Source organism: Rhinatrema bivittatum, chromosome 9 (genome assembly GCF_901001135.1).
Source record: "Rhinatrema bivittatum chromosome 9, aRhiBiv1.1, whole genome shotgun sequence".
NCBI classification, from domain to species: domain Eukaryota; kingdom Metazoa; phylum Chordata; class Amphibia; order Gymnophiona; family Rhinatrematidae; genus Rhinatrema; species Rhinatrema bivittatum.
Genome location: NC_042623.1, coordinates 79,710,802 through 79,733,216, shown reverse-complemented (window position 1 = coordinate 79,733,216; position 22,415 = coordinate 79,710,802). Strand labels below are relative to the sequence as shown.

The following is a 22,415-nucleotide window of genomic DNA, read 5'->3' as shown; positions in this document are numbered from 1 at the left end:
CCGGTTCCGCGTAGCCCTTAGATCTCAGCCTTTGCCTCTCAAAAGCCAGGCCGCTAGACAAAAGCGATCGACCTGGTCGAAACACATGGGTCCTTGGTGCAGAAGGTCCGTAACATACGGGAAACGGAGAGGCTCCTCCATCGCTAGGTTCAGGAGGTCTGCGAACCACGGGTGCCGTGGCCACTCGGGCGCCACCAGAACAACGTCAGCCGAGTGTGCCTCAATCCGCCGCAACACCTTTCCTATGAGTGGCCACGGAGGAAGCACAGAGTAGTACGTCCGTTGGCCATGGAACCAGAGCATCTACTCCCTCTGATGCAGTCTCCCGCCTTCGAGCAAAAAACCCGAGGCGCTTTCGCATTGCGGAAGGTTGCCATCAAATCAATCGCAGGTGTGCCCCACTGAGCATAAATGAACTGGAAGGCATCCTCCGCTAGCTCCCACTCTCCTGGATCCAGCCAATTTCGGCTCAAGAAATCGGCCTGCACATTGTCTACCCTGGCTATGTGGGAGGCTGCGAGACAACTGAGATGACGCTCCGCCCAGGCGAACATGAGACAAGCTTCGGAAGCTACAGCCTGACTCTTGGTTCCCCCTTGTTGGTTGATGTATGCCACCGTGGTCGCGTTGTCGGACAACACTCTGACTGCCCTGCCGCGAATGAGTGGTAGGAACTCCAGAAGAACCAGCTGAACCGCTCTGGTTAACAGATGATTTATAGACCACGATGCTTCCTGAGGCGACCACTGCCCCTGTATTGAACGCCGTAAGCACACCGTTCCCCAGCCGAGCAGACTGGCATCCGTGGTAATGACCGTCCAAGACGGGATCTCTAAAGGAACCCCGCGACTCAAGTTGGCCGGACACAACCACCAATCCAAGCTGTCCCTGGCTGCCAGAGTCAGGGGCAGGGACACATGAAATTCTTCCGAGAGCGGGTTCCATCAGGAGAGCAACGCTGACTGTAAGGGCCGCATATGAGTGAACGCCCAAGGTACCAATTCCAGTGTTGACGTCATGGACCCCAACACCTGCAAATAGTCCCAGACAATGGGCACCTGCTTGGATAACAATCTGCGAACGCGCGCTTGCAATGTGAACATTCGGTGTTGTGTAAGAGAAACCGCTCCCTGATGCGTGTCGAACAACGCTCCCAAAAACTCCAGGGACTGCGACGGCGTCAACTGACTCTTGGAGACTTTGACTATCCACTCGAGCTTGTCCAACAATTGGAGAACCCGCTGGATCGCTGCTCAGCAGAGCGTCTCCGACTTGGCACGGATTAGCCAATCGTCCAAATACGGGTGCACCAACAGACCTTCCCTCCGGAGGTGCGCTGGCACTACCACCATAATCTTGGTGAACGTTCGAGGCGCTGTGGCCAAACCGAACGGGAGCGCCTGGAATTCAAAATGCTGCCCCAGCACTGCAAACCGAAGGAACTATTGATGCTCTGCCTGAATGCCGATGTGGAGATACGCCTCCGTGAGGTCCAGGGAGGCCAGAAACTCCCCCGGACGCACGGACGCGATCACCGACCGTGAAGTTTCCATTCGAAACAGAGGAACCCGCAGACATTTGTTGACTCCCTTCAGGTCCAGGATGGGCCAAAACGTTCCTTCTTTTTTTGGTACTACGAAGTAAATGGAATACCGACCCCTGCGAAGTTCGTTGACCGGAACGGGAACGATTGCGCCGAGCTCCCTGAGACGATCTAGTGGGGCCCATATCGCCCATCGCTTCGCTGAGAACTCGCAAGGGGATACCAGAAAAAACGGAAACGGCCTGTGTAAAAAATCTTAACTCGTAACCGTGTCTTATCTCATCTAGGACCCACTGGTCCGACGTGATCCTGGTCCATTCCTCGTAAAAAACGGCCGATACGCCCCCCAATTCTGGGAACAGAGGAATTGACCGGCCACCCATCATTGTGCAGGTTTGCCCCCTGCACAGGCTGACCGGCGCCCGAACGACCGAAACGGCGCCCGTGAAAGGCCTGCGAATAAGATTGTTGATGCTGTGCACTGTGACGAAAAGAAGAAACGGATCCCCGGGAGCCTCGAGGCCGGCGACTACCGCGAAAACGCGACCTGGAAGGGCCAGCCCCCCGAGACCGCGGCCTATCCTCTGGTAAACGGAGAACCTTATTCTCCCCCAGGGATTCAATCAAATCTTTCAATTCTTTACCAAACAACAGTCTCCCCTTGAAGGGCAAGGAACCTAGCCATGCTTTAGAAGTCACGTCCGCCGACCAATGTCGTAACCACAATAGCCTCCGTGTGGCCACTGCCGAAACGCGAAGAAGATCATAGAAGGCATCCGCACTATAAGCGATCACCGCCTCCAAGCAACTCACTTGGCGTGCTTCTTCCGGCGACAGAGACTCATTGGCCAAGAGCTGCTGTGCCCAGTGGAGACCTGCCTGAAGGGAAAAATTACTACAAATCGCCGCACGAATTCCCAATGCGGAGACTTCGAAGATCTTTTTCAGCTGCACCTCCAGCTTACTGTCTTGCAAATCCTTAAGAGCAGTACCTCCGGTGACCGGAATGGTGGTTTTCTTTGTGACCGCCGCTGCTGCCGAGTCTATCTTCGGCATGCACAGCATGTCCAGGGCGTCCTCCGGTAAGGGATAGGGTTTATCCATCGCCTTCGCCACCTTCAGCCCCAAATCCGGAATGTCCCATTCCTTAAACAGCAAATCCCGAGGCAGAAAAATGCAAAGGGAAGGCTGAAGGAGGCCCCCGGAGACCCAAAATGACCGGGTCCGTTATTCTGAGCCGGGACTCCTCCTGCGGCACCTGGATCCGAAATTCCCCCAAGAAATTCCGGGATAAGAGGTCCCAGCTCCTCCTTCCGAAACAAACGGATCACCTTCGGGTCTTCCCCCTCGGTAGCATGGGCCCCTCCGGAACCCGAGGCCCCTTGGTCTCCGTCCCCATCAACCCCCCTTGGGGGCTGGGAAGGAAGCTCTGTATCCCCGGACGGGTCCTCCGGCTCATCCGTGTCTGTGGTCGATTCCAGCTCCCCCCTGGGAACCGAGGACCGGAGTGGTCGAGCCCTACTCTGGCCCTCCGACCCCGGACCTGGCTTGGACCTTTTCTCCGCCCGAGGCCCTGAATCTGGAGAGGTCTCCCATGCCCTCTTCTTGGCCCGTCTACGGGCCTTGAAGGCCTTATGCATAAGCAGAACGCGGACCCAAAGGACGAGTCAGAGTCCGAGGCCACCTCTTCCTCCCCCTCAGAGGGATGTGGAGAGAAAGCCCCCATAGCAGAAGCGCGATTGTCCCCCTTGGGACCCCCCCGTTGCGGGGATAACCTCGGCGGAGGGTCGTCCTCCCCCTCACACGCCGGCAACGCGCCTGCCGCGGCTTCCCTCGGACCTAAAATAGCCGCCGTTCCCGCCGAAAACGCCGGCGAAGAAACAAAATGGCGCCCGGACCCGGCGTCCCCGAAGCCGGCCCCGCACTAATTGCCGGCCTGCCGACCTCGGGACCGGCGCATACCTGCCTGCTGCCCCGGGACCCTGCCGGCGTCGCGGACCCCCCTCCCCGCTGGAAACGCAAGACGAACACAGGCTGTCCCTTGACAGCCGCGTGGCCGCGGACCCGCAGGCCTGACATGCAGCTCTCTGCGGCATCGCGGCCCCGACGAGGAAAAAAGGGTAGGCACAGTGCAAAAAAGAAAAGATCTCCCCGGCGACGGCAGTCCTCTACCTCCCCCCTCACAGGAACAGGACAGGAGAGACGAGGCACAGACAAAATAAGAAAAACAGGCAGTGCTTTTTTTTTTTTTTTTTCACACACAGACACAGTTACCGGTAAATCGGGTCCGGGTCCAGCTGGGGGGAGGGAACCGGGCACCCAGATGTCACCCCCAGCCCTGATAGACGCTGACAGTGGAGCTCCCCCACGTAACAGCGGCCTCAACCAGAGGGGATGGTCCCCTCAGGACCTCACTACCCTCTGGGAGGCAGGCTCGGTGACCAGCAGGCAAGCCTTTGCAGTCCGAACCCCAATCCGTCGGCTTCCTACTCTCAAACTGCTTTCTCTTCCTTTTTTTTTTTACACACTACCTACCACCTAAATCTAGGCCTCAGCACAGACTGTAGGTTTGGCACCCTCTCCATCTGCTAGGAGACAGAAGAATACTGCCGGACTGTAGATGGCACCAGCCTAGATATAGGCGGAGTTTTTGTTTGTAAACTTCTGTCTCCATCTGCTAGAGGGGGGGGCCAAACCCAGGAGTCTGGACTGATCCGGGTATGTACAGGGAAATGACATTTCTTCATCACACCCACCTCCATAGCATGGATCCTGCTTTAAAATTGGTTACAAAAAAAAAGTGTTAATAAAAAAGTCCAAAGGGTCTTCTGCGTAATTTAAAAAAGCTGGCCAGTTTGACACTTCTAGTAAAACTACTATAAAATTATTTGATAGCCTCATTCAACTAATTCTATATGGCTATGAGAGTGAAGTATGGAATATATAGGAAGGGACAGAATGTAAAAATAAATCCTGCACCTCCAGTTCTCTAACTCTGTGCATCCACTGAAATTCCCCCAAACAATGGAGCTTGGATGTTTCCCTTACAGCTCATCATACTAAAAGATATAAGAAAATTATTCCTCACCTGCTAATTTTCGTTCCTGTAGTACCACAGATCAGTGCAGACAGTGGGTTGTGTCCCCCTTCCAGCAGATGGAGTCAGAGCAAAAACTGTAAGGACGGCCCCTAATAGGTTGGAGCGCCCTCTGTGTCCTTTCAGTATAAAGAATATCAGAGCCGGAAAAGCCCATGGTATGGATCAACTTAAAAACTGTAAACAACTGTAAACATGAAACGCTTAGAACTTGCAAAAAGAACTGACATACAGACTCCGAGAGGAAGTGGAGCTGGGCTCAATCCAGAAAAGGGAGGGCGTCTGGACTGATCCGTGGTATTACAGGAATGAAAATTAGCAGGTGAGGAATAATTTTCTTTTCCCTGTACGTACCCAGATCAGTCCAGACAGTGGGATGTACCAAAGCTTCCCTATGTAGGGTGGGCCCTGGATAGCCCAACACGAAGAACTTGCGCACCAAACGATCCAAACTGTGAAGAGGGAACATGCAGGCGATAGTGACACGCATAAGTGTGCAATGATTTCCAGGTAACTGCTCTACAGATTTCCTGAGCAGAGACGGAGTGGCTCTCTGCCCAGGAGGTAGCTTGGGAGTGAAGAGAATGAGCCTTAATGCCTGCCGAAGGCGTATGACCTGAACCAATGTAGGCGGAAGAAAGTGCATCCTTTAACCAAAGTGCAATGATGGTCTTGGAAGTCTTGCATCCTCTCTTGGGTCCACTCCATAGGACAAAGAGATGGTCCGTGAGGCGAAAAGGATTAGTCACTTCCAAATAGCGCATGAGGACACTTTTTACGTCAAGTCGCTTGAGCTCTCGAGGACCATCAGCTGGGAAGGATGGGAGCTCTACCGACTGATTCATATGGGAAGCGGAAACCACCTTGGGTAAGAAAGCTGGTACTGTGTGTAAGAAAACCCTCGAATCCGTAAAACAGAGGGAGGGCTCCCTGCACGACAAGGCTTGTAATTCCGAGATCCGTCGAGCTGAACAATGGCTACTAGGAATACAGTCTTGAGCATGAGATCCTTGAGGGTGGCGCTGAGGAGAGGATCAAACGGTGGACTACCAAGAACCCGGAGGACCAAATTTAGATTCCAGGACGAACACGCAGAGTGGAGCGGAGGCCGGACATGTTTCACCCTTGCAAAAACCGGACAATGTCAGGATGTGAAGAGAGACGAAGTCCATAAAACTAAGACACAAGGGCCCCGAGGGCCACTACTTGGTCCTTTAAGGAGTTGTAGGTCAGCCCCTTCTCCAAACCTTGCTGCAGTAAGGAGAGGATGTTGGAAATGGAAGCATGGCGTGGAGAAACCTGCAGGGCGACACACCACGTTTCAAACACTTTCCATACATGAACATACGCAATGGACGTAGATGGTTTTCGAGCCTGAAGAAGCGTGGAAATAACCTCGTCCAGGTTCCCCCGTCTTCTCAACCTTTGCCGTTCAAAAGCCATGCCGCAAGACAGAAGCGATCTACCCGGTCGAAAAATACAGGGCCTTGAAGGAGGAGGTTCGGAAGATGTCCCAGCCATAGGGGGCCATCCAATGCCAAGCTGATCATCCGCGAACCACGGCCTTTGAGCCCACTCTGGAGCTACCAGTATACTGGACCTTGATGGAGTTCAAGGTCCAGTATCCTCTGGAGGACCTTGATGGAGTTCAAGGTCCAGTATCCTCCGGAGGACCTTCCCCACCAGAGGCCACTATGGGAACACGTAGAGCAGGAGATCCTGTGGCCTTGGAAGGACCAGGGCATCTACACCCTCTGCGCCATGCTCTCTTCTGCAACTGAAGTATGGGGCCTTCGCATTCCGGTGCATGGCCATCAGATCTAGGTGGGGGGGTTCCCCATCTTTGCACCAGGAGCTGCATTGCTTCTTTGGAGAGTTCCCACTCTCCCGGATCCAAGCGCTGGCGACTTAAGAGGTTTGTTTGAACATTGTCCACCCCCACGACGAGGGAGGCCGCCAGGCGAGAGAGATGGGACTCTGCCCATACCATCAACTTGTCGGTCTCTCGGGAGACGTGCCGACTTCTTGTGCAGTCCTGGCGGTTGATGTATGCCACTATCATCGCGTTGTCTGAGAGAATTCACACTGCTCGCCCTTGTAGTAAGGGGATGAAATGTTTGAGCGCCAGACGAACCGCCCTGGTCTCCAGACGATTGATAGGTCAGGTCGCCTGAATGGGCGACCATTGCCCCTGAGTAGACTGTGACCCACATACAGCCCCCCCAGCCGGAGAGGCTGGCATCCGTGGTTATAATCACCCACTGTGGGATTTCCAGGTCCACCCCTTGCAATAGGTGATCCAGGCTGAGCCAGCAGAGCAGGCTGTGTCTGGTCGAATCCGCAAGTAGAAGAGAATCCTGAAACTCCCGAGACACAGGTTTCCAGCGAGAGAGTAATGCCTGCTGCAGCGGACGCATGTGGGCAAAACCCCACGGCACTAAGTCTATAGTTGACGCCATGGAGCCCAGCAGTTGGAGGTAGTCCCAGGCTGTGGGTAGAGAGATATCCATGAAGCTTTGCAGTTGAGAAATGAGGGAGTCTGCCTGATCCTGATGGAGGAAGACTTTCCCCTGTTTGGTGTTGAAGTGGGTACCTAGGAAGTCAATTGTCTGTGAGGGGGTGAGGTGACTCTTGGTGAGGTTGATGACCCAATCCAGGGAGCGTAGGAGATGCAGCACCCTCTTGACGGCTTGTTGGCACAGACCCTGGGACTTCGCCCGGATGAGCCAGTCATCCAAGTAAGGGTGAACTAGGATCCCCTCCTTTCGGAGAGTCGCAGCTACCACCACCATCACCTTGGTGAACATCCATGGCGCCGTCGCTAGCCCGAATGGCAAAGCCTGGAATTGGAAATGCTGTCCCAGAATCTTGAATCGAAGGAAGCACTGATGTGACTGAAAAATAGGAATATGCAGGTAAGCTTCCCTCAAGTCTAGGGAAGCTAGAAACTGTCCTTTGTGGACTGCCGCGATCATGGAGCGTAAGGTTTCCATCTGGAAGTGTGGAATCTTGAGGGCCCTGTTGACCATTTTGAGGATAGGACGGAAGTCTCCTTCTTTCTTGGAAACCACGAAGTAGATGGAATAGTGGCCTGACTCTTGTTCCGGCAAGGGTACCGGGATGATGGCCCCCAAGCCCAGGAGCCGAACCAGCGTGCGCCTCACTATATCTTGCTTTTTCACCGGACCACAGGGGAGAAGACGAATCGGTCTCTTAGGCGCCGAGCAAATTCTAACGCGTAGCCATGCTTTAAGATATCCAGGACCCACTGGTCTGAGGTGATCTTGACCAACTCCTCGTAGAAGAGGGACAGCCGTCCGCCTCCCCAGGGGGTTGAAGAATGGGCCAGCAAGATTTCATTGTGTGGACTTGGTAGCCCCTTGGGAGGGGCGGTCCCTGGACTGTCTGCGGCCACGAAAGGAATGAGACCAGGACTGTGACCGGAAGGAGGCCGTTCTCTGCGGAGCTAGTCTGGACTGACGAAAATGACGCTGTCCCCTGAAGCAGTAATGCGTGGAGCTGAAAGTCCTGGAACCCCGAGGTCGATCTTCGGACAACTTATGCACCTTATTCTCTCCCAGGGACTGGATGAGTTGGCTCCAGCTCGTCTCCAAAAAGCAATTTTCCTTTAAAAAGCAAGGAGCCTAGTTGAGCTTTGGAGGAAGAATCTGCCGACCAATTGCGGAGCCAAAGCAGGCGTCGAGTGAAGACGGTGGAGGCCATGGTCCTGGCTAGGACTGTGAGGAGATCATATAGAGCATCCGCCCCATAAGCCATTACCGCCTCCAGGTGGTCCGCTTGCCTTGCTTCTTCAGGGGGAAGCTCTTGAGCACCTAGTAATTGTTGCATCTAACGAAGCCCTGCTCGTTGCATGAGAGAGCTGCAGACCGCCGCTCGGACCCCCAGAGCCGAAACTTCGAAGATTCTCTTCAAATACACCTCGAGCTTACGATCTTGGATGTCTTTTAGCACGGTGCCGCCAGTGACCGGGATAGTTATCCTTTTTGTAACAGCGGATACCGATGCATCCACGCTGGGCACCTTGAGGAGATCCAAAGATTCTTCAGGGAGTGGGTACAGTTTGTTCATCACTCTGCCGACTCAGAGGGACCCATCAGGAACATCCCACTCTCTTGACAACAACTGAAGAAGCCTGTGATGGAAAGGAAAAGTTTTCGCTGGGGGTCGAAGACCCGCCAAGAGAGGGTCCCCCTTCCTCCCAGTCTAACTGGGCCCCGCAGGCTCTTGTGGGGCCTCAATATCTAGTTCTTCAAGGACTTGAGGAATGAGCGGGTCCAATTCATCCCTCTGAAAGAGTCGTAAAACACGGGGGTCATCCCCTTCCAGTAGTGGTACCGGGTCATCCAAGTCTGGGTCAGGATGTTGAGGGAGGAGGGGGTTGGGATAAGCCGGTTGGGGGACCACCCGCACTCGAGAGGGTCCTGAAGGGATTCCTGGTGGTTGTGCGCCCCCTGCGGTACCTGCCCCTGGTGCGAGATCCCCCTGCGGTACCTGCCCTTGAGCGAGATCTGGCAAATCCCCCTCCTTTGAGGCCTGGGGATTTTTAGGGGAGGGGAGCTGCTGCATCCTGGGAGAGCCTTGCCAAGTAAGCATTGTGCATAAACAAAATGAATTCGGTTGAAATCAGCTGGGCTCGCTGGCATCAGAATCGGTGGAGGAGGCAAAGAACTGGAGTCATCAATGAAATCGGGAGGTGCAGGAGCAGGCAGCTCCGAAATCAAGATGGCCGCTGTTCCCTCTTCAGTATGGGACGGAGCCAACCTCCCCAAGGGCGGGCACGCAGAAGCGCGTGAAAGCGGACATCCCCCTGGCCTGGAGGATCCTTTCCTGCCGGGGAGGCACCTCGAGCAGAGGTCCTCGCGGGAGAGTCGTCCAGACTCCCCGCAGGCTGCACATCGCGTCGAACACGGCATGGGAGAGTGAGGAAATAACTCTCCTGGAGGCCGTCAGCAGCAGTATCTACAAGAGATGTAGATAGAGAGACAGAGGAATGGCGCCTCTCTGTCTGAACGGCCCGAGGAAGCGACGTCTCAGGGCGGGCTGCTGTGAGGGGAAGAGGTTGGAGCCACCAACATTCACCCAGACACAGCTTTAAAAGACGCTGAAAGAAGAAAGTACATAAATAAAAAACTTAGCCCCAATCCACAGACAGGGAAGGAATAAATGGAACTGTCCCTATCAAGTTCTACCTGCAAGTCCAGGGATGATTGGGAGAATAGTGAGAAATTAACTGTTTTATTATTTTATTTTTTTTAAATTGATCCATACCAGAAAAGTAAGAAAGGTAAGAGAGATAGACTCAAAATCTAGTAAAGAATGCTGGGGAACAGTAGGAGCCACCTGCCATCTGCTGGAGTCAGAGAAAATACTGAAGGGACACAGAGGGCGCTCCAACCTATTAGGGGCCGTCCTTACAGTTTTTGCTCGGACTCCATCTGCTGGAAGGGGGACACAACCCACTGTCTGGACTGATCTGGGTACGTACAGGAAATTTCAAATTCTGGTGTCACCTCACAGTAACAGCAGCACAAACACCTTCCACTACCAGACACATTGTGAACTAACACAAAACCCCACAAAAAGACACAAAATCTATACTGCAATCCCATCGCAACATAACAGTAATAACACCAAGGACTCAAACAACAATAACCCTACCTGTGAAAAAGCAAGGGTAAATATTACACTGCGTCCTATAATACCAATACACCACCTACTGAGGAAACAAAACAAACCCGATTGCTATATATCCCTATACAGACACTATATGCTAGCAGAATCTCATCATGGTCACACACAGAGCAGAGACAGACCCTCACCAAATACAGAATACAAAATAAAGGAGCACAAATTAGACAAAAACTGAAATGGAAACCCCAAGAAGCCAGACTGTGTATTAAAGGAAAAACAGAACCACCATTCCTCATAAAACAAATAAAATCAAGAAACAAAGCATCAGTTATAATAGTAAAACCATACTAATAAAATAATATTTTAAAACTACTGATAAATAGAATTTCTATTAATTAAAATCATATATATTTTTCACAATTTCTCAAACACCAATAAAATATTTCAAAACAGCACATATATCAAATAACACCCAATAATTAAAACTAATAAGGATTTAAAAAAGCCCCTGCTGTCCATGCATGGAAGCTCTTGATTTCCAGTCACCCTGATATTGTCAAGGATTAGGTGGTTATCCTCTCTCTCACACATACACTGTCACATACATACACATTCATGCTCTTATACCCACCATAACCTCTCGCTCTCACAGACACTGACACACACAGGCTGTAAGACACACTCTCCCCCTCCACACCCTCCCACACACAAACTCTTACTCACCTGGATTTTCTCATATATACTCATGCTCTCACTCTCACTGGCTCTCTCACATACACGCAAACACACACACCCAGGCAAGTTCCCAGTCATTTTCACACCACTCCCTCACCATCCCCCAGGCATGCAGACATTCATTCTTACACACACAGACCCCCAGGCAGGCACCAATTCATTCTCACACACACACAGGCAGGCACCTAATCTCACACATACAAACCCCAGGAAGACACCCATTCATTCTCATATACAGACACCCTCAGGCAGGCACCCATGCATTCACACACAAATACTCCCATGCAGACTCCCATTCATATACACGCACACACTAAAGGCAGACCCCCTCTCTCTTTCTTTTGCCAGCAACCTCGGAGCCTCTCTCATTCCTCTGCTGCCACTGTCACTGCTGCCACATGGCTATTGGGGAGGTGCTGATTGCTGCTACTGGCACCGAAGCCCATTCTGCTGCCTTCTCTGTGCAGGCCCAAAGGTTTCCACTTCCTCCATGCTGATCTCGTACATTGTGAGATCCGCATAGAGAAAGTGCTACTCTTGCACATTACCAAAGATTACATGTGCCAATCAGTAAAAAGTTATTTATTTATTTATTTTTTTACCTTTGCTGTCTGACCTTAGTTTTCTAATCTGTTGGTCACAGGCTTCCCTCACACACACACAATCTCTCAACTCATCTCATACACACACACACTCTACAGGCCCTCAGCCTCTCTCTTGCCTCTGGGCCTCCTCTTCACGGGTTGCCACAGGATGGGCTCTGCAGTGGCCCTGATCTTCTCGGGCTGCCCGCAATGTGGGATCTGCGGCGGTGGCCCTGCTACCGGGCCTCCTCCTCTTCTCAGCCCGCTGCGACTTGAGATTCGCAGATGACTATAAACTCTGCTCCTCTTCTGCACACGGCTGATGCTCCTCCTCCTTCCTGCCTGCGCGGGCAGGAAGGAGGAGCAGCACCTGCAGGTTTGGACGCAATCTTTTTCTTTGGGCCATGGTGACATGAGCTCTACCACGGCCCTACCGATTTTCCTGCTGTGTGTGTCCGGCGCACAGCACAGCGGTAGTTCACTGCTCAGCTGCCAGTGGGACGAGGTCCACCGGCGGCCATATTGGCTCCCCCTGACCTCCCCCTCTGTATACCACTGCTTGGCGCCCCCTAATGCTCGGCGCCCTAGGCCCAGGCCTAGTGCTTCCAGCGGCCCTGCAGGAGTGCTTGTATATATATATGTGCTTGTGTGCCTGTGAGAGCCTGTTTATCACATTTAGGCTCTCACAGGCATGCACAAACAATGTATCTGGGAGGGAGAGGGAGCCTGTGTATGTTAGAGAGAGGGAGTGTGTGAGAGAATGAATGTGTTGTGCATGTGTGTGAGAGACAATAAAATGTTTGCAGGCCTATCTCCCCCAATCCACAACGATCTCAGGGTGACCGGACCTCAAAAGATCCCGGGTATGGAGCGCAAGAGATTTTTTAATTCTTATTAGTTTTAATAATTGGGTACAATGTGCTATTTCTACTCTTTTGAAAATTTATTTATTTTTTTTTAGGGGGAATAGAACCTTTTTTAATTATTGTAATTTTTATTCAGATGTTTTGAAATATTTTATTGGTGTTTGGGAAATTTTCAATATTTTATTCATTAACAGGTTTGAAATATTCTTTTTATGAATATTTTAATTATGATTGATGTTTTATAGTTCTTGATTTTATGTAATGTTTTATGAAGAATGGTAATGCTTCTGTTTTTCCACTGTTGCTCCACATATAGAGGCTGGCTTGTTGTGGGTTTCAGTTCAGTTCTTCTCAGCATGTTTCTGTTTATACTTTCTGATCTATTATTCTGTTTGTTCATGGCTTTGAGGGCCAAGCTCACACCCAACACACATTACAAAAAGTCTAATTCCAAAGGAGTTCCAAGTGTCTTTTTTTTGCAGAGTTTTCTGGTTCGCACCAAGGAGTGCATGTATATATAATCACGTGTGATAATTTTGCCTCAGAAGACTGTTCTTTTGAATGTTGTCATGTAAACGTTGTTATAAATGCATTCTTTAATTGCGTGTGCCTGTAAAGTGTGTGGGAGTGTGTGTGCCTGTAAAGAGTGTGTGTGTGTGTGCGTGTGCCTGTGGGTGTGGCATGACTGCAAGGCTTGCCCAGGGCACTTAATACCCCTATCCATAGATTCTGGGGTGGGTGCGAGTGTGTCAGTTTTTAAAAATATGGATTGCAGGAGGGAGATGGGCTTTATTTCATGGGTCCTGGATAGGCACTGAATGAATCGGGGGGGGGGAGGGCAGGGCAACACAGTAATTGTTCACATAGGGCAGAAAAAAAAGCTAGCACCACTCCTGTCTACACTCCTGACACAGATGGTGCACAAACCTAGGCAGTGAACTTCTAAGATGAAACGGGATTTCTTTTTTTTTTTTTGTTTTTTAAGATGGCCAGAGAAAATGGCAAAAGGAATTAAAAAAAAAAGTTTTCATATCAAGAATTTCACACCATCAGTATATGGGCATATCCATATACTACCCAGAAACATGCTGGGCCATCCAGACCAGCTCTATCCTTTAATTATACCTGGAACTCAAAATAGCCCATTACCACATTCCTGGTGTAGAACCAGGTGTTGCTAACTATTGTATACCTAGTCTGCTCACTTGTGTAGCGACTGTTAGCGTGTTGACCTCTGTCACAGCATTCTTTCCCTGCGTTGCAATGAAACTGGACTGGACATTCTGTACCCTTGTGCTCTGAAAAGAAGCATTTAAAAGGAAAACAAAATATTAAAGCCAAAACAATTTCCAAAGCATTAGTGACAGAACTTGCTTTTCAATTATAACTGAATAATTTAGAAGAATATAAATTAATGCAGAACCACAGAAACATGACAGCAGAAAGACCATATGGCCCATCTAGTCTGCCCATCCATCTAATTTATCTAGCCCTTACAATTCTCATCACTCCCTCAGAGATCCCCCTGCATTTACCTCATGCTTTCTTGAATTCAGGTGTTTTTCCCTCCACCACCTCACTGGGAGGCCATTCTGTGCATCCACTACCCTCCCTATAAGAAATATTTCCTAAGATTTCTCCAGCATCTACCCCCTTTCACTCACATCTTATGACCCCTTGTTCCCAAGTCAACTTTTCATTGAAAGAAGCTAACCTGTGCATGGAAACCTTTGAGCTATTTAAATGTCTATCATATCTCCCCATCATGCCTTTCCTCTAAGATGTACATGTTTAGACTTTTTAGTTTATCCCCTATACACTTTAGAACAAAGATCACAGATCATTTTAGTAGCCACCCTCTGTGGTTTCCAGATTTGCACACAGTATTCCAAATGAGGACTCACCGGGGACCTATACAGGGGCAATATTACCTCCATTTTTCTATTGATTATTCCTCTCTCTATGCAGCCAAGCATCTTTCTGGCTTTTGCAATCACTTTATACGTTTGGCCATCTTAAGATCATCAGTTACAACTGCCAACAGATTCCACTCCTCTTTTGTGCTTAGAAGTATTTCACTCCAATACTGTACTTTCCCTTGGGTTTTTGCAGATCAAATGCATTACTCTGCATTTTATAGTATTAAATCTTAGCTGCCAGTCTCTAAACCATTCTAGATCCCTCCTCATTTTCCACACCTTTCCTGGCTGCCTACCCTATTGCAGGTTTTGGTATCATCAGAAAAAAAGACAAACCTTTCTCAACTATCTTTCTTCTATGTCACTCACAAAAATGTTGAAAAGAATGAGTCCCTGGACTGATCCCTGAGGCACATCACTAGTAACTCCCCAAATGTGATTTGGTTTGCTAAAAAAGCAACTTTTCTTTCATACTGAGATCAAGCCAGTATCTCTGCTATGCCAGGAAAGAGTAAAAGCATGCAACTCAGCTGAAGGTCTTACAAAATGTCTCTTCTCCTGCCTTCCTGAATTCAGGCATACCCAGTCAGCCAAGTCTAGTGTAACCACACTCCTCTTGCCAACTGCAAACCCCATCCTGGCACGGATAAAGAAGTGGTGATAGCAGAAAGCGATGAAATTAAGAACCCGCAGAACCAGGTTAAGATTCCAGTCTGGACAGACCTTGCGAACCGGAGGCTTCAAATGCTTCACACTCCCTTAAGGAAACAAATGATAAGATGCCAAAGATCAGCCCCGAACCTTGCCCCAGAGACAACCCAGAACCGAAACCTGGATTTGTAGTGAGCTATAAGCTAGGCCCTTGGACAGAACGTGCTGCAGAAAGGACAAAATCTGCGGGATAGAAGCCAGAGGATCTACCTGATGTTGACCGCACCAGGAATCAAAAACCTTTCACACTGACATATAAGCCATGGGTAGAAATAACAGACTCCGAGTAACCCTTCATGCGCAGTTGCTGCCTTTCAAAAGCCAAGCCGCAAGACAGAAGCAATCCTCCCGATCCAAAAATACAGGGTCCTGCCACAGTAACCCCTGAAGATGAGCCAACCAAAGAGGACCGTCCATTACCAGATGCACAAAGTCCACAAACCACAGGTAACGCAGCCACTCCAGAGCGACCAGAACCACTGGCCCTGGATGCTTTTCTATGCAACACAACACTTGCCCTATGAGAGGCCAAGGAGGAAACACATACAGAAAAAGCCACATCTACCAAGGACACAAGAGCATCTAGGCCCAGCGAACAGACTTCTCTTCTGTGAAGAGAAGTCTTCACAGAAGAGAAATGATGTCTTCAAGTTGGCCCTTGTCACCATTAGATCCAGCTGCGGGACTCCCTATCTGGCACAAATGTGGTTCCAGGCTTCCGGGGACAGCTCCCATTCCCGGGGTCCAGTTGCTGTTGGCTTAAGAAATCCAAAACTTAAACCCAAATGCAGTCCTCTCTTAATATAATCAAATTACCAAACAGAGGACCATGTATTCTCTTATGTACACAGATGTACGGTACCTACTGAATCAGATCCACCACAAATAGGTGATAGTCTTCAGCAACATAATCCTCTTGTTCTTAAAAAATAACCCTTCACCTAAGGCAGAGCTTTCCAAACTGTGTGTCGGGACACGTTAGTGTGTCGCCTGCAGTGTGCAGGTGTGTCGCGCAAGCCCGGTCAACTCTAATGCGAGTTTGGGCTTTTTTTTTTTCTAGAGATTCACTTTTTTTTTTTCAGTTTATGGGTTGCTTATTATTGGGTGATTTTTGCTGTCAATCGCGTTTTTTGGGGGGGCTTGGTGGGTGGAACGAGCCCAGCCATCCTTGCATTGGCTGCTGCTGCCGATGAGGCCTGGCCATGAGGAGTACTGACTGCAAGCAGCAGTGTCTGGTGATCATGGAAGGGAGTGAAGCACTTAACTGGCAACAATCAAAAAGACGAGGTATGAGTGTGGGGGCCAGACATGTGCTGGGGGGAGAGAGATGAGTGAGTGGGGGGCAAACGTGCTGGGGGGACAGACATGTGCTTGAGGGGGAGAGATATGAGTGTGTGGGGGCCAGACAATTTGTTTTATTATTGTTTCTCATAAATTATAACAACATATATCTTGGAATATATATTTTTAATATAAATTTAAGGTTTTCATGAGATAGGTTGTGTTGTGAAACATTTTATTTATGTATATATTTAAGGAAACATACATAAATTGTCGAAATATGTTTCGTTCGTTTAACCTTTAACCTCTGGTTTACCAGTAGACTGAATTACCGTGTCGTGAAATTATGTTTGTCTAAAAAGTGTGTCACCAACATGAAAAGTTTGGAAAGCTCTGACCTAAGGTGTATATTTAAAACATTGCTAATAGTCTTATTTCAATATCATTCTCTTATGTGACCTCCTTATTTCGCCAATTTTTAAACTGCTTTGTACTTAGCTCTATTTAGTTAGAAATAATCTTCTCTTATGCTGATCATTCACATTAGTGAAATTGGAACCATCAGCCCAAATAGGCTATCACCTATTTGTGGTGGAGCTGATTCAGTAGTACCGGACATCCGTGTACATAAGAGAATACATGGTCCTCTGTTGGCTTAAGAAATCCACCTGCACACTGTCCACTCCTGCGATATTAGAGACCACGATCCCTTTGAGGTGGTGCTCCGCCCAAACAAACAGTAGCTGAGCTTCTCAAGCCACAGCATGGCTTCTTGTTCATTGGCAATTGATGTATGCCAACATCATCGCATTGTCTAACACTTGAAACATTCAACCGTGGAGTAGGGCAGAACACCTCCAAAGCCCTGCACAGTTTCTTCCACTGCATCGCACTTGCTTCGAGAAGAACAATGCAACCCCAGGAAGGTGTCGTTGAGCGGGCGAGAAAATTCTAAGGCGTAACCATCCCTTATTACCTACAGAACACACCAGTTGGAGGTAATCCTGACCCACTCCTCGTAAAACTGGGATAATCTGCCCCCGACTTGCCACCACTGACTTCATTGAGACAGCTTGCTGCCTCTGGTCCCCTGACCGGACCGCCGCTAGAGATATGGTTAACCCCCCGAAAGGCCCGTGGACAATTCGGCTTTTGTCCCACTGAGGAAGAACCTCTACCGAGCCAAAATCTCCTCGATTCCCGAAGACAAGAGCGTACAGGAAAGCTCCTCTTAATGCTTTTCTTATTCTCCGGTAACTTATTGCCCTTGGTTTCTCCCAGAGACTTCATGAGCTGGTCCAGGTCCTCCCCAAAGAGCAGCTTGCCCTTGAAAGGAAGGTTACACAACTGAGACATAGACCACATGTCCACCAAGCAATTGCGCAGCCACAAGAGACGCTACACCACTACCACCGAGACCATACTCCAAGCCACAGTGTCATACATGTCATACACAGAATCTGCCACATAGGCTAACCCCGCCTCCAGACAGGCCACCTGAGTGGGGGACAGCATACCCAGAGAATGTTGGTTACCCATTGATAATGTTGGTCATTCATTTTAGGTTTTAACATGCATGCACATTTTTTCTGTTGAAGTTCAAAGTTGTTCTAACCATAATTGAGAATCTTTGTTGTTGGATGAATACACACCACTTGCGCAGTCAATTGGACTGTGTGAACATGAAAGCCCATTGATTGTGTCTGTGCGAGGTAATTATGATTTACAGTACTGATTTCTTCTTTTTTTTTTAACAATTACTAATATTTTTATACTAATAATATTTTTTTTTTAACAATTACTAATATTTTTATACTAATAATATTTTTTACATTTAAGTCCGTGATGAATTTCCATGGATAGAGCACACTTATGAACATGCTAATCTAGATTCTAATAAGGTATGTTTCCTTTATGATGATTTTCAATTTTCTATTAATGTAAGAGTGGTTGTTAGGTGCATTTTATTGATTTGGTTGATATAACTAAGGTTTTTTGTGCTTTTATCTTGCTGTAATTTTATTTTTATCTTTTTGTCCTCCTCTATCTTGCTCTCCAGAATAGAATTGATTTTCTTACTGATTCATTGCTATGTAACTTTAATTTTTAAGTAGAGCTGGTTTTGCGTCTGTGTTTTTAATCAAATTTTATCTATTTAGATCACTAATCTTTTTAAATTATATAATTATTATATTATTTATTATAGCCCCTGAAGCAGCCCCTCGATGGGCGAAACTCAGGCCTAGAGTCGGGCAATTAATAAAAGATTTCTGAAGGACTTTCGGCTATTCCTTGTTTTATTCCTCCAGAATCTCTTCCGGGCCAGCGACCCCCTCGAAAGGACTGCTGGTGTCCCGAAGCAGGTTTAGAAGCAGGAGGTGCGGAGTATCTACCCGCTCTGAAGCAACGAGAGTCCCGAAACCTAGCTTGAGGAGGGAAGGCTTTCTTAGAAGATCTTTTATCTTCCGGCAACCGATTGCTCTTGGATTCGGCAAGCAGCTTTACTAGTTGATACAGATCCTCCCCAAAGAGGAACTTGCCCTTAAAGGTAGATTACAAAGCTGGGACTTGGAGGACAAATCTGCCGCCCAATTCCGCAGCCAGAGGAGACGCCGCACTGACACCAAGGACACCAATCCTCTCGCTGAGGTCCTCACCAGATCATACAAAGCATCTGCAACATAAGCGATGCCTGCTTCTAGGCGGGCGGACTGCAGAGCCCCACTGTCGCCCGTACCAGCCCCGGCAGCTGACTCCTGGACCCAACACAGACAGGCCCTCTGCATGAGGCTAGCGCAAACCACCGCCCGAAGGCTTAGCGCTACAACCTCGAATGCTTGCTTCAACTGGATCTCCAGCTTGCGGTCCTGCATATCCTTAAAGGCAGCTGCTCCAGCAACCGGAAGTGGTCTTTTTCGTGACTGCCGAGACCGAGGCGTCCACCTTTGGAATCTTCAGTAAATCCAAAACATCAGACGATAATGGGTACAGTTTCACCATAGCTCTGCCCACCTTCAAGCCAGAATCCGAAGTCTCCCACTCCCGGGTCACTAGTTTGCGAACCTTCTTAGGCAGAGGAAAAGATGTTGTGGGACCCCTAATGTCGTCGAGGCCTGGCTCGACGCCCTCGTAGTCAGACTTCTTGAGAAACCTTAAGTCCCAGAACTTCAAGGACCTGGGGAATAAGGGGTCTTAACTCTTCCCGCTTGAACAAACGCACCATGCTGCGCTCATTCCCCTCTGCAGGAGGATCATCGGGCTCATCAGTATCCACATCAGCCGGATCCGGGTCTGCCACCCCTACTACCCCAGAAGCCGGCATCGCCTCCAGACCCAGGGATCGGATCTTGCGTACCCTGGGTAGAATCCCCTGTGGGGTGAGCCTGAACAAAGAGGCACTGACGAGGGTCCGTACCCCAACCTCTTTTCTCAGGCGGGTCCGAACCTGCCCCCAGGAGACCGAGCCGCTTTACCGCCGAGCATTTCCTTGCCAGGAAAGCCTGGTGCATAAGGAGGACAAATTCTGGGGAAAACCCCTCTGGGTCCCCCTCTCCCACTGGAGAGTCGGCTGGGGTGATATCATCAGTTCCCCCGGTGAGGCCTTCCCTCACCGGGGATAGAACAGGCGGAGAATCCTCTTCCCGCGAAGCCGAGACAGATTTTCCCTCCCCGAGGGAGGAGGCAAGAAGCCCTGAAGAGCCCTCTAACCCCGGGGAACATGCTGCGCATAAGAAGGCCACATCTAACGCCTGGCCATGTGACTCACACACGCGGCAGGCCTGCAATTGTGTTTTCGGTCCCATCCGCAGCAGCGTGCCAATAGTCTGAAGTGAAATAGAAAAGGGCGCGAATAAAAAAAGAAACGCTCCGAGCTGCAACTTGGAGAAAATTTCAGTCAGGCAGGACCAGAAAAAACAAACTTTTCATGCTGCGGGCTAAGAGACTACTGGCTGAGGAGAAAAAAAAAAGTGCGCAGCCATGCCGCCGGAAAGGAGCCAGTCTATAGTGAAATCGCAAGGCCCCCAGCAGGGAAGTGGCGAGTAAACGAGGCACACGGAGAAAAACTTACCCTTGCCCTCAGAAAATGACCCAGAGCCCCGGGAGCTGAGGAGAATACTGCTAACAGCTTCCCTGGCCAGCCTAAAAAGACCCGGTCCCTCCTGCACCTCTCCTTACCTCAGCACTGAAGACTGTCAGACAGCCGCAGTGAAAACAGCTCTTTTCTTTTTTTAAACAAACTTTACCACGACACAGAGAAAAGCTGTTGCAGGAGACAAGGGAACAGCTGTAGCAGAGATGGTGGTGAGTAGCAGGAGCCCCTGGTCGTCAGACACCGAACTGTGGCAGGGGAAACCCTGACAGGAATATCCAATTCCCTGGACGCCCGGCTTCTACTGAGGGATGGCCCACGAAGGCGCCTAACACCTCAGGATGCGACCGTAAACCAAAAAATTAAATTCAAACTAAATTAAAAATATAACTAAAGGGATCCAAGATGGCCACCGGATGAGTAGCTGTGTTCAGAGCGTCCTCGTGTAACTAAAAAGAATTAATTTTTTTGCGAAAATTATTACTTTGATTATGGGAAGGAAGTGTAAGCAGAAGACTCCTTACCCCGCAGAACCTACGGCGAGTGCTCCGACCGGCCCGATGGACGCCCATGTCACACGCAGCATCAGAGTAACGGGAGACCAGCCGTTGCAGAGTCTGGGAGGGGGGAATGTGAGCTCCCCTCACTGCCAGGCTCAATATCACCTTTGAATCCCGCGGAGAGGACCCCCCCCGCTAAATCCAGCTGCCGGGAGAGACGCACTATATCCAGGGGAAGATACCTGTGACCAAAGTGTGCAGGATATTTTTTCAGCGAGGTCTGGAGTGGTGCCGACAGCAGCATCTAGCCCCTTTGGAGAACTGGGGCAAAGCGGTGATGAAAGAGGAGCCTCAGGAGGAGAAGCTTCAGTTGCTGTCTCTTTCTCCACGATAGAAATACCATCTATGGTAAGACCTGTTGTTTTTTCTTTTGAAACGTTGTGGGAAGCCATAAATGAGATGAGAACTAACATACTACAACAGTTAACACCAGTAACGGAACAAATAAGAAGGCTTGAAAAGAAATTGGAAGTGTTTGAGAAGTCAAATGTGGAACTGGAACAACAAACTGCTACTATTCGGACTGAGATAAAAATGATTCAGCAAACGCAATCAATGTTGATGAGAGACAACTGAAATCAGAAGAAAGAATTGATGAGGCATAAAGGACACTAGCTGAGGTGCTGGTAAGGGGATTTAGCTATACTAAACAATTCTTTGGTGTTAAAACAAATGTCGTGTATGCGTTTAGACTAGAAAGTGTGTTTAGTGTCCTAGATGGCTGTGTGGTATGAATCTAATAAAGAACGAAAGTTCATTAGGGAATTAACAGAACGAGTTCTACGCCAGCGGCGTTCACTGCGACTTAGCTGTACCTTCAAAGATTTAACGTCGGTGGTAAGCCATGGGAAAAATCTTTCCTCGATTTATGTTTCAAGACTAGTGAAGCCACCTTATCGAGAGAGTCTTCAAGAAGCTCTATCCAACTAGTGACGCCTATCTCAAGATTGGAAGGGTAGAAAGTACAGAAAAGGAAAATTAGTTTCTTACCTGATAATTTTCGTTCCTGTAGTACCACGGATCAGTCCACACTCCTGGGTTTTTTGCCCCTCCTCTAGCAGATGGAGAGAAGTTTGTATTACTCAATGTCAAAGCAGAATGGCTCAGCGGGAACAGATCTGCCTCAGCTAATCTCGGTGCAGCTAACATTGAAGGAGCTCGGGCAGACTTGCCTTTAACCATTTTTGCGGCCCCGGAGGATCCCTCCCCCCGCCCCCCGGGAAGACACGCCGAGCACAGCCCCCACCCCCGAGAAAGACGCGCGCGGGCCGAGCCACATGTGAGGCATACAGACGGGCGCGGCAGCGGGCCTGAGAAAGCTAAAATTAAATTCTGTAAAAAAAAGAGAAAAATAATCGCAGTCTGCCCAAGCACCGA

General features: G+C 49.4%; 1 protein-coding gene across 4 annotated transcripts in view; it reads right to left on the bottom strand.

The window, feature by feature from the left end:
- Positions 1 to 22,415, bottom strand: part of MOV10L1 (Mov10 like RISC complex RNA helicase 1) — a 546,310-nt gene that overhangs the window by 251,802 nt on the left and 272,093 nt on the right. For 3 of the 4 annotated variants that reach the window (XM_029617025.1, XM_029617022.1, XM_029617023.1), the window contains exon 15: positions 13,670 to 13,775. In XM_029617025.1, the coding sequence (XP_029472885.1) occupies positions 13,670 to 13,775 (106 nt within the window). The remainder of the gene's footprint in view (positions 1 to 13,669; positions 13,776 to 22,415) is intronic. The other variant, XM_029617024.1, reaches the window with a different exon arrangement.